Below are 13,329 nucleotides of genomic sequence, written 5' to 3'. Positions count from 1 at the left end.
CTACCAGTATGCAGCAACTATCTGCACGTATCAATGTCACATGAACACATGTATGGCAAACATTACATATGAAAAACTTATACCCATTTCACATACAGTGTGTCTATGACCCTCACATTAGTGGCAATGCCACGCAACTTCAATTTTATCACTGGTTAAATGAAAATCACCACTTTCTTTCATCAGTACATTTACAGGGAATGGAATCATTGGTTGTAGAAAAATCCACACAATGTTTGGTGTGGCATGACTGATAACATATCAATAGATCCAGTCATTTTAGAAGAGCAAATGACAGGGCAGAATTACTTGCATTTTTTGGAGGTTGTCCCTTTTGCCACATGGATTGCGATGTACTTCCAGCATGACGGAGCCCCTACAAATTTTACCAGCTAAGTGAGGGAACATCTCAACCACACTTGCCCTAATTTCTGGATTGGTTGTGGTAGTACAGTTAATTGGACACCAAGATCACTATACCTTACACCATTAGATTTTTATTTGTGGGGCTGGATGAAATTTAAACTGTACAAATGAAATTCGAATAAGTAAGATGAACTGCTTGGTCTCATTAGGGAAAGTACAGACACACTCAGGCAATCAAAACAATGCATTCTCTCAAGAGTGCACAAATACATTGAAACTGTGGTGAATTCAAACATTTATTATGAACCATACAAAAACTGTAATGTGATACGTATGGTGATGCTTGGGGGTGAATGTGTTAAAACTCATATCTTTCAATAGGTATTTTGTTGTAATGTTTAACAATTACTACGCATGTGTAAACCTGGTAGTGTATTGGATAATACAAAAAATAAATGACAATGCTCATTAAATGTGTTCCGTCTCAGAAACCATTCAATATAGGGCCTTTGCCCATATGAATTTTTTTTGCTTCAGATGATGATTCTTGTCATATCCCTGAATATGGACCATTGTTCCTGGGACACCCTGTAGCATGTATGTATATAGCTCTGAAGAAAGATTCATCTGAAAGCTAGCAAAGTTCTCAGTCTTGTTCATGTGCCCGTCAACAACTCTGTACCACCACTATTCAATGAGTTGTCACCTTCACTCCTTAAACAATTTAAGGCTGAAGACAGATATAGTTTTATTTAAGCAAATATGTCTGCTCAGGACAGCCTCTCAGTGTAACCCAAAGTTCTTGGTTTTCCACGCAGGAAAGTAATTCAAAGATCACGCCCTTTGGGCAAACTCAGCCAGTTGGAAATTCAATACATTTATGAAAGTTCAACTTGCTAAGAAAGATAAGGAGATCATTGCCTCATTGTACATTAATTTCCATAAAACGTTTCTCATTAAAAGCCAGTCTCAATTTGATAACATCAATAGACTTTGTCAATGTAATACTGTATTTAGTGGAAAAATAAACATGCTAACCAAGACTTAGTCTTATATTACACAGAAATAGGAAAATTATGAAGCAGTAAATAGTTGGTTGCATTCACAACTGATTAAATATACTGAAAGAAATACACAGCTGCATTATGTTCACTATTTGGGACTAATGAGTGAATGGTAAGGGTTTAAGAATAAAGTGCATTGAAGAAAAACACTACATAAACAAAGAAATTTTTTTGGTATTGTTGAAGCCATTCTCACTGTTACTTGCAGCCAAATGTTCAGTAATAATTAAATTGGGTGATGACGAAAATGATTTTATTGTGTCAGTTGAAGATTACATAAATCAAACCTTGAATTTTCTGCAAGCCAGTGTACTTAGCACAATTCAACAGATACAAGTAATAACAGTCACTATAAATGAAATTGAAAAACTCATTAAATCTTTGAAAAGTAAAAATTTTATTGGAGTTCACAGCATAACTAGTAAATTTTGAATGTTTTGGTAACTATTTAAGTAGAATCCCTTGACAAATTTTCAATGCACCATTTAAGAAGGCAAACTCAGCCATGTGGCTTAAATATCAGTTGTAAAACCACTGTATTAACACGATATAAGGCAAATACTTCTAACTATCAACCAGTGTCACTACTGATCAACTTTTCCAAGGTTTTAGAAAAAGTAATGCAAGCTACAATTGCAAGCACCCTAGTGAGCATAGTACCATCAGCAAGTCAGTTCGGATTTCAGAAGGGGTTATCAACAGAAGATAGAATATTTCCATTTGCTGCCAATGCTTTGTAGTCTAACAACAAATAAATGATGATTTTTTGAATATTTTGTGATCTATCAAAAGCATTTGACTGTATCAGTCACTAAACACCTTTACACAAAACTACATATCTAGGTAAAAGTGCAAGGAAGTGGTTTGATTCACACCTCCCTAACAGAAAACAAGAAGTTATACTGGACAGTCAAGTAGGTATCACAATAGTATCAGAATGGGATACCAACACATGTGGAGTGATTTGATTTGATTTGATTTATTTCGTGTTCCATAGGTCCAACTGTGTTGGATACACGAGGACGTGGAACGAGTCAGTTTTTTACAAATACAATCTGATAATCTTATAGCATATACAGAAATTTGAGTACATAATTATATAAAAATTTATACAGTAAATTCTTTGGGCAGCAATACAGAAAAAGAAAATACATATTTTCTTAGAATCATTAAAACATTACAGAAAACAGATACAGAGCACACACAGATACAGAGCTCAGATTAAATAACATTCTTAGTGGCATTATGTCAACTTGTATTATATAATATTAAAATATAACAATTTATTTAGTTAAAAATTCATCTAGACTGTAAAAAGCTTTTTCTAGCAGAAATATTTTTAGTGCTTTCTTAAACTTACTCTTGTTATGAATCTCTGTCTTTATTTTGGGAGGAAGAGCATTGAAGAGTTTTGCTCCAGTGTAGTGGACACCCTTTTTTGCCAAGCTCAAATTTCTGAGCTCGCTGTGTATCTCATTCTTCCTCCATGTGTTATGCTCATGATAACTACTGTTTGGTTGAAATATCTCTATATTTTTACAAACAAAACACATGAGAGAAAAAATATATTGGCATGTAGTTGTGTATATTTAAAGTTTATGAAAACTATTTCTACACGAGTCTCTTGGGCGCAATCCACATATAATTCTTAAAGCTCGCTTCTGTATAATGAACACTTTCCTTGCTAATTGCTGGTTGCCCCAAAAAATAATTCTGTACTCAATCAGAGAATGAAAATAGCCATAGTATGCCACTTTTGCAGTGTTAGGTTCAACACATGCAGTGACAACTCGTAAACCATAGGTAGCAGAGCTAAGCCTCTTACAGAGATCAATAATATGTGAAGACTAGTTCATTTTCTTTTCAATGTGCACTCCAAGAAATTTTGTTATTTCCGTTCTTACTATTGGTTGATTACCACATGTCGCACTTATCTCTCTCTCTTTTTCTGTTTTTGTACAGAATTGAATAAAGCTGGTCTTACTGGAATTTAATGAGAGACCATTCACCTTGAACCAATTAACCACATCTGAGAGTGTGTGATAAATGAGTTCCTCAAGACTGTTGTCTGTTCTACTGCTCATAAAAATTGTGGTATCATCAGCAAATAATGTAAATTTACACGGCAGGCTTGTACATGATGGTAGATCATTTATAAAAATCAGGAATAATAGTGGCCCAAGAACTGAGCCCTGAGGCACTCCACATGTAATGGAACACCATTCAGAATCTGAGTAAGTGTCACATACTCCACCCGAGCTATTCAATACAACTTTTTGTTTTCTGTCTTGGAGGTACTGTACTTTTTGCAAGAGAATCTGGTGATGAACACAGTCAAACGCTTTGCATAAATCACAGAAGACACCAAGTGCTAGCATTTTTCATTAAGGGTTTCTAGGACTTCATTTGCAAATGTGTAGACTGCATCTTCTGTTGAACGGCCCTTTTGAAAGCCAAATTGGCTCTTGCTGAGAACTCCATTCTTCATGAGATGATCAGTAATTCTTACATGTATTAGCTTTTCTAGAATTTTGGAGAAAGCTGGCAGCAAATAGATCGGTCGATAGTTAGTTCAGCTTTATGGCCCTTTTTGTACAGGGGCTTCACAATGGCATACTTAAGTCTACTGGGAACAACACCTTTCTGAAGGGAAGCATTGAAAATATGACAGAGAATGTCCCTTATCCACACACAAGAATATTTTAATAAATTACTAGATATATTTGCCAAGCTCAAATTTCTGAGCTCGCTGTGTATCTCATTCTTCCTCCATGTGTTATGCTCATGATAACTACTGTTTGGTTGAAATATCTCTATATTTTTACAAACAAAACACATGAGAGAAAAAATATATTGGCATGTAGTTGTGTATATTTAAAGTTTATGAAAACTATTTCTACACGAGTCTCTTGGGCGCAATCCACATATAATTCTTAAAGCTCGCTTCTGTATAATGAACACTTTCCTTGCTAATTGCTGGTTGCCCCAAAAAATAATTCTGTACTCAATCAGAGAATGAAAATAGCCATAGTATGCCACTTTTGCAGTGTTAGGTTCAACACATGCAGTGACAACTCGTAAACCATAGGTAGCAGAGCTAAGCCTCTTACAGAGATCAATAATATGTGAAGACTAGTTCATTTTCTTTTCAATGTGCACTCCAAGAAATTTTGTTATTTCCGTTCTTACTATTGGTTGATTACCACATGTCGCACTTATCTCTCTCTCTTTTTCTGTTTTTGTACAGAATTGAATAAAGCTGGTCTTACTGGAATTTAATGAGAGACCATTCACCTTGAACCAATTAACCACATCTGAGAGTGTGTGATAAATGAGTTCCTCAAGACTGTTGTCTGTTCTACTGCTCATAAAAATTGTGGTATCATCAGCAAATAATGTAAATTTACACGGCAGGCTTGTACATGATGGTAGATCATTTATAAAAATCAGGAATAATAGTGGCCCAAGAACTGAGCCCTGAGGCACTCCACATGTAATGGAACACCATTCAGAATCTGAGTAAGTGTCACATACTCCACCCGAGCTATTCAATACAACTTTTTGTTTTCTGTCTTGGAGGTACTGTACTTTTTGCAAGAGAATCTGGTGATGAACACAGTCAAACGCTTTGCATAAATCACAGAAGACACCAAGTGCTAGCATTTTTCATTAAGGGTTTCTAGGACTTCATTTGCAAATGTGTAGACTGCATCTTCTGTTGAACGGCCCTTTTGAAAGCCAAATTGGCTCTTGCTGAGAACTCCATTCTTCATGAGATGATCAGTAATTCTTACATGTATTAGCTTTTCTAGAATTTTGGAGAAAGCTGGCAGCAAATAGATCGGTCGATAGTTAGTTCAGCTTTATGGCCCTTTTTGTACAGGGGCTTCACAATGGCATACTTAAGTCTACTGGGAACAACACCTTTCTGAAGGGAAGCATTGAAAATATGACAGAGAATGTCCCTTATCCACACACAAGAATATTTTAATAAATTACTAGATATATTATCAACCCCTGCAGAGTTCGTACTTTTTAGAGACATGATGATTTTTTGAATTTCTTCTACAGTGACAGGATTAAGGTGCATTTCTGAAATTGTGTTTGAATATACTGCTTGACAAAGAGTTACAGCTTCATCAACATTGGGCTTGCAACCAATCTGTTGAGTTACGGAACTGATAGGAAGCGTTTATTACAAATCTCAGCCACCGTTTTGGGGTTATCTACTAGGGTACCTTCATATCTGATTTTATTAACATCTTCTTTGTTTGTTGTATCTCTTCCTGTTTCTTTTTTTACAATGCTCCAAATTGTTTTTATTTTATTAATAGAATTATCTATTTTCTTCTCATAATAAAAGGCTTTTGATTTTCGTATTAGTTTCTTCAAAATTTTACAGTATAATCTATAGTGTTCCCATTTTTTTACATCTTTACAGAATCTTATTGCAGCATAAGTTTCCCTTTTGGTTTTACATGACTGTTTTATGTTATGTTATGTGGGTTATGTGGTTTATTCATCTCATTACATACAATTTTCAAATCATTTGATTTGATGTACAGGAGACATGTCAAGGTTTACAAAAGGAACTTTTTTCACTTTTTTTTAAGAGAAATACAAAAGTTTACATTATATTTTACATTTCTAAGTTACAGCTACACATGTACATAATATAATAAATGTATTACAATCCCTGTGTTCAGATTGTGAAGCTGTCCTCAATGAATTCATCGACAGAATAATAACACTTTTCCACCAGGAGAGTAAAGAGCAATCTTTTCAGTGAACCAATCTCCATTTTAAATATATTACTGCCTTTTATTTTATTGAAAATTTTTAACCCCATATACTCTGGCGTTTGGGCATAAAGTTTTAAACGATGTGTTGGAAGTTTGAAGTTATCTCTGTGGCGAGTGCTGTAGTTGTGGTCAAAACGGAAATTGTCTAGTGTATGTTGATTTCTATATAGGAACACCACCATCTCATATATGTAAAGTGAGGGGATAGATAGTACTTTTAAATTTTTTAACAGTGGTCGACAGGATTCCCGTTTTTTTGCAACACACATGTTTCTAATTACTTTCTTTTGTAATACTAGGAGCCTAGTGACATTTGCTGAATTTCCCCAGAAGATTATGCCATAACGAATAACTGACTCAAAGTAGCAGTGATAAACTATCTTTCTGGTATCCATGTTTGTGGCACCTGACAAAATACACATTGCAAATGCTAAGTTGTTCAGTTTATTTGCTAAGTAATCTATGTGTACCTTCCAATTTAAATTTTTGTCAAGATTTAGGCCTAAGAACTTCACGTGGTTTGCTTCTGTGATATCCTGATCATTGCAAGTTATCTTTATTTCACTCCTTTCTACTGATTTAGCTTCAAATTGCATCATTTTGGTTTTAGTTACATTTAGTTTTAGTCCATTTTGATAGAACCAAGATTCAAGTTTTTCTAAAGTATTTTTGGCTTTTTCTGGAATATTTTCAGATACCTCATTTTCAATTAGAACTGATGTATCATCAGCAAATAAGACTGAATGAACATCAATAGCAAGTGGTAGGTCATTTACGTAAAAAAGAAACAGATAGGGACCCAATATCGAACCTTGTGGGACTCCTTGGGGAACTGTTTTCCAGTCTGATGAATAATTGGTTCCATTTGAATTTAAAATTACTCTTTGTTTCCTACCTGACAGGTACGAGCTAAACCATTTTAAAGCAGTGTCTCTGATTCCATACATCTGTAATTTGTGGAGGAGTAATGCATGGTTCACTGAATCAAAAGCTTTAGTCAGATCACAGAATATACCTGTGACCTTTCTACCTTTATCTAACGTGGAGCATATTTTTTTGATAAACTCATTTATAGCATTCGCAGTGCTTTTACCCTGTTGGAATCCGAACTGGTTTTTAAAAATTATATCATTTACAGTAAGAAAGTTATTAATTTGTTTTGCTGCAATCTTTTCAAACACTTTAGAGAAGACCGGCAAGAGAGAGATAGGGCGGTAATTCCCCATATCTTCTGTCGATCCTTTCTTGAATAGAGGTTTGATCTCACCATATTTCAATACCTCTGGAAAGCATCCCTGTTCATAAGATTGATTTATAATAGTTGACAGTGGTTGGGAAATAATATCGTACACATACTTGATTACAGATGTTGTTATTTCATCCCACCCATGTGAGGTTTTGTTTTTTAGAGACAATATTTCCTTTTCCACATCCCTTTGGGTTATTTTTTCAAATTGTTTAAAAGATGTGTTCTGGCTGTTTTCCAAATTTGTGATGCCCTGATAGAATGTCATATCCACATCCGATCTTATTACATTTAGGAAGAATTCATTGAAACAACTTGACATCTGAACAGGGTTTACTATAATTTCATTTTCATGTCTAATTTTCAAAATCTCATGAATTTTTACTTTGGCTCCTAGTTCAGACTGAACAACTGACCACACTGCTTTTGTCTTATTTCTGTGTTCTCGTATGAATTTATTATTTGCCATTTTTTTAGCTGCCGCTACAACTTTCCTAAATACAGCTTTATACTGTTTGACATAAATAACAAAATCTGGATTTCTGTTTGATTTTAACTCATTGTGGAGCTCTCTCTTTCTGGCACTAGAGATCTTTATTCCTGTTGTAATCCATTTGAGTTTACCATTAACCTTCTTTTGCTTATATCTACGAGGAAATGATTCATTAAATACCTCTAAGAAACAATTTAAGAATTTGTCATAGTTTATCGAGCTTGAACTATTGTAGTCTACAGGCCAGCTTATTATACTTAATTTACTGCGGAATAAATCCATTTTACTTTTACTGAGATCCCTTTTTATACACACTTCTGGAGGCTTTAGGTTATTTGCTTTTGGGAGCTCAATAAACAGAGCAATCCAAGGCTTACTTACAGAATTGGAAGCACTGTTTCCGACCCATTTATTGGGAAACATTTCTTCAAAAAGAGCACAGAATTCATTTATAAAACAGTTAAATTTAGTATCAACATCATCGTGGCTATATACTAAAGACCAACCCATTTGCTGCAACCTGTGGTTGAAAGTTCCTTTTGCCTCTTCGTTCATTACTCTTATGAATTTCCATTGAGGAAATTCTTTTTTGAACAGATTAACGTCATAAAGAGTGAGAATTTGTCCATCATGATCTGAAAGCCCACTTATAACCTGCCTGACAATATAATTCTGATGTCTACTTACATCTAAAAAAATGTTGTCTATCATAGTTTGGCACTTGGATGTAATTCTTGTTGGGAAGTTTATTACTGATGTCAGATTATGTAAGGTCATCACAATCTCAAAGTCTATTTTATTCTTATTTTCTGTCATAAAGTTTATATTGAAATCACCTAAAACTACAATATCCTTCGCTTTTGAAAGTAACCCAGACAGAAGGAGTTCCATTGAATGCAGAAAAAGTTTTATATCACCTGAAGGAGACCTGTAGACAGCCAACACCATTATTGGGTGGAATTTAGTTATTATTTCTGTGGCACATGCCTCAAATTGTTGTTCCACACAATATTTCTTAATATCTATAGCTTTGTATGCTACACTCTCCTTAACATAAATTGCTACTCCACCTTTATCTTTACTTTCCCTACAGTAGTATGTTACTAAACTATAACTTACTATAGACGGCAAGGCACATTTATCAGTAAAATGGTGCTCAGTTAAGCACAAAATCTGAGCATTATTTATACTGTCCTTTTCACTAATGTTAGTAAGGAGTTGATCTGTTTTGTTTAAGAGGCCCCTTATATTTTGATGAAAGAAAGAGATGCCTTCCTCTTGCTTTTTCATTCTATTGGTGCTGTTACCTGACTGAGAATCCATTGGAGTCTGTCTTGAGACAGGAGAGAGGAGACACTTGAAACTACCTACTGTTGTCCCTTCTTTTTCTTCAGGCTCACACATAAAAAATCGTTGAGATGAGAAGGAGGCTCAGCATTTCTTCTGTCCAACAGCCTTCAATGCTGTGTTTCCTTGTGAACTTGGAGTCTTCTTGTTTTTCTTATTTTCATCTAAAATAATATTTGGATGATGAGGAACAGTAGTTCTTTTGTCTCAGGGCTCATTTCTGGGCTCCCTACTTTTTTTATTATTTTTATTAATGATCTACCTCTTTCACAGATAATTGTAAATACATCATTTTTACTGATACTACTTACTGATGAGTAACTAGACAAACTTGATGTGTCAGCCAATAAGGGTTTTAGGAATATTGTGAACTGGTTTAACACAAATGGTATTTTTGTTAATTCACTAAAATAAACTATATTCAAATGTCTAAAGATGAGAAAATAGGAGAAAAACTAGGTGACCAGTAGATGGTTAGCATGGATGCTTCAAAATAACGGGGCTTACATACTAATAGCAAACTAAATGGATCAAACCACATCCTGGATCTGTTCAAAAGACTGAGTTCAGTGACTTTTGCTTTACACCTGGATTGTTCTTATAGAAATGTCGGAACCATTAAGTCAACTTATATGGTTATTTTCATGGCATTATGCCATATGGTATAATATTTTGGGGAAATCAGCCACTAGCTACAAAAGCGCTATACGTACATAAAAGAGCCATAAGAATCATGAGTGGAGTCAACCTTTTTAAGGAACTTGAAACTCTGAAATCCAGTACATGATACGTATTCTCTCTGATATGTTTCAAAAGGGAAAAATGCTCTTTTTTAAACCTAATAGTGTGTATCATCGTCATGATACTAGAAGAATAGACCAATATGCAAACCTGAGTATGGTACAGAAGGGGTGCACTTTTGGTGGCTAGAAGATTTTTACTGCCATCCCTTCTCAAATATTGTGTTTAGTTGATGATAAGCTCTTGTTCAAAAAAGCCTACGGCATTTCCTATTGTAGTGGGTTGTTTTATATAACTGATGACTTCCTGAGCCACAGTGTATAGTAGCCATGTATCTGTAAGTCTCAGATATATTCCCAGATCCTTGTATGTGTTTCTGCCTATTTATTATTGGAAACATATTTATTTTTTCCTAATACATTAATTTTATGTAATATTTATTTATATGTAAAATATAATTTTCTGGAATAGATCCTAAGTTGTAGATATTCTAATATGAAACTGATTAGTGCTATTTACATAATACCATAGACTGTAACCACACCAGACGTGTAAAACTGACATGTTCCATATCAAATATTCACAACATGGATCAGCAGAACACAAAATAAATAAAGAATAGTAACTTCAATGAAAATAAAAGAAAGAAAAAGTAATTACTGTAATGTTAGAACTTTTGAAAAAATTCTAAGGATGCAAGGACCTCAAAAACAGACAAAGTAAGTTACAGTTTAATGTCTTATCAACATCAAGTTGATTTGGAGTATACACTAGTTCTGTTGGATGAAGGTAGAAAACTAAATAGGCCTACGCCAAGACCTATTTGAAGGAAAACCATGCATTAATAAGAACTCATTAAAGAAAAAGACAGGAAAAAGAAATGATGATGGCCAGAGAAGAATTTGAAGTACAGACTTCCATAACGGAAGTCCGGTAGGCCTACCTTGACTGGTGTCTTGTATATTATGAAAATAACTGGTCTCAATACAATTTTTCTTATGTGTGGCTGTTCCAATCTTTTCTTTATACACACATGTGTTACATATTTAACATGGTCTATAATATTAAAGCATTAAAATGGAAGAACTGGTCTCCTAAAGCATATTTTAAAAAAATTGAAACTAATGTCTTTGTTTCACTGATGATAAATTTATGATCATATGTTCAGTATTTTGGGTCCTAGAGAGCAAGTATTCACACAGGGTGATACTTTTCTTTTATCTTGATTCCGTCATCAAGGAAAATAAAAATCAACATGGTTGGACCAGAATCTGAATCAATTCCCTTCTGCTTACAAGTGAAGCATTGAAGCATTTTATTGCTACTTTCTCCTTTTTAACAATCAGTACAAAAAATCTCTTAGCAAAAAAAAAATCTATTAAGTTAAATTAATTAACTTACCACTACAGTCAATCAGCGTAACTTTTAACCACTCAATGTATCTTTGAAGTACTTACTATTTTTGTTTCAAATGGCTGGTGTTCCACCTGCTGGCATTATTCTGTTGTAAAAGTAAGTTTTATTGTTTCTGATATTTCTAGAAGAAATCAATGGCACTAAGTGGAATAAGTGGAACACCGGCCATCTGAAAGGAAAATAGTTGGCGGTACAAAGATAGCCTGCCTGGTAAAAAGTTACCCTGACGGGCTGTACCTGTACTGTATGCATTTCATAAATTAAACTGGTATCTGTTGTAAAGTAATATTATGGAATGTGTCAAAGATAAGGTGCCAATTAAAAAAAAAAAAAAATACACACGTAGCAGCTTACTTCTCATCCTGAGAAATAAGTATTCCCTATGTGTGTGTTTATTGAGCTGCCATATTAATACGTTAAAACAATAACAGGTATATCATGGATGAGAAAAGAAGCATTACCAGTAAAATGTTTATCTACCCACTGTTTAGTAAACTTAAGTCTGAAGAGACAGATTTTTCTGTAAGGATATTTTGAATCTGTGGTCTAAAAGTGTTCCTTTAATTAGATTTAATGGGAAATAATAGTACTAGTTGTCATATAAGGTAATCTGATACAGTTTCTTTCGATATATGTGATAACATTTTAAACATGAGTCACTGTGTGAAGGAAGTGATTTTGCGTCGTCATATTTAGAGGAACTTTATACGTTACTAAAGTTATTTTAATTAGTTATTACTTAGTTACTAAAGTTATTTATTTATTTTGGAGTTCCATGGTTCCTTGACGATAGCGCATCGCCAGGATGTAGGACAAAACGTGTCATATTAATCACGAGATTGTTTCCATAATTACATCTACACTCTGCGAATCTCAATAACGTGCACGTCTTTACTAGGTAATAAATATTACGGACGAGATTGTGAAACGCTATAAAACGTATGTCTTTACTAATAAGTATTACAATGAGAGCTAACATAACAGTACAAAAAACACAGTACGGTATGTGTATCCGTTACAAACATCTGCTTAACCAAGTCTCCATCAAAAGTTCGTGTGTTAGCAGCCGTAGGGTATAAGATTTATATCTCTTACGTGTTATAACGTTTCAGTATGAAAGAGAAATAAATGCAAGCAAATATGAAAATTAAGCTCAACAGTCAGACTTTTCGTAAAGAAACTGTCGTCTAGCTACAACAGATAGTAACTTGCTAGGGTGAATGACACTGCAGGCTAAGGTACACACCTTGCTCATCACCGTGTTCGATGTTTTAAACAGCTCTTCCAGTTCACACCAACAGCCACAGTGTCAATGCAAGAAGGCGAACACGACCGATTATCGAGTTGCGTGTTCATGAACAAGCCAGGTGGGTCAACTGTAAAATTTACAGGTAGGCCACCGCATATTGATCGTTCTCAGGGCTGGTCAATATTCTGCTTTAGAATTCTGCCTCCACCCACGTGTCCGGCAAACTTGCGTTATACAACATTCTATGTGGAGAGCGTCCTGCTTCCGCGTGAGCGAGCAAACCGAGGTAAACATCAAGAAGACGAACGCCCTTTCACCAGTGGCTGATAATTGGCCTAACGACCAACACCGCTACTACTGTTACTACAAAAGACGATGACAGCGACTACTGCTATTACTGCTAATAATAATAAAAGTAATAATAATAACAACAATAATAATAATGATACTCACTTTCACTTACTGATGAACTGGTGTATTGGGCGTTTGAACGTTGTTACTCGTGAAACAAGTTACCTCAGCGATCCGTCTTCTTCCCTAATCTTTCGACGACATCGTCATACCATGTGTCTCGGCTTTCAAGTATTCGCAGCACTGATACTGAG

At 34.7% G+C, this 13,329-nt stretch overlaps 1 protein-coding gene across 1 annotated transcript in view; it reads right to left on the bottom strand.

Annotated features, from left to right (window-relative positions):
- LOC126249716 (fas apoptotic inhibitory molecule 1) overlaps positions 1 to 12,980 on the bottom strand; it is a 78,536-nt gene extending 65,556 nt beyond the window's left edge. The window contains exon 1 of the mRNA XM_049951397.1: positions 12,722 to 12,980. Coding sequence (XP_049807354.1) covers positions 12,722 to 12,730 — 9 coding nt within the window. The 5' untranslated portion in view covers positions 12,731 to 12,980. The remainder of the gene's footprint in view (positions 1 to 12,721) is intronic.
- Positions 12,981 to 13,329: the final 349 nt, after the last annotated feature.

The sequence above is a fragment of the Schistocerca nitens genome, chromosome 3 (assembly GCF_023898315.1).
Source record: "Schistocerca nitens isolate TAMUIC-IGC-003100 chromosome 3, iqSchNite1.1, whole genome shotgun sequence".
Classification (NCBI taxonomy): domain Eukaryota; kingdom Metazoa; phylum Arthropoda; class Insecta; order Orthoptera; family Acrididae; genus Schistocerca; species Schistocerca nitens.
This window is presented reverse-complemented; position numbering and strand designations above follow the sequence as displayed.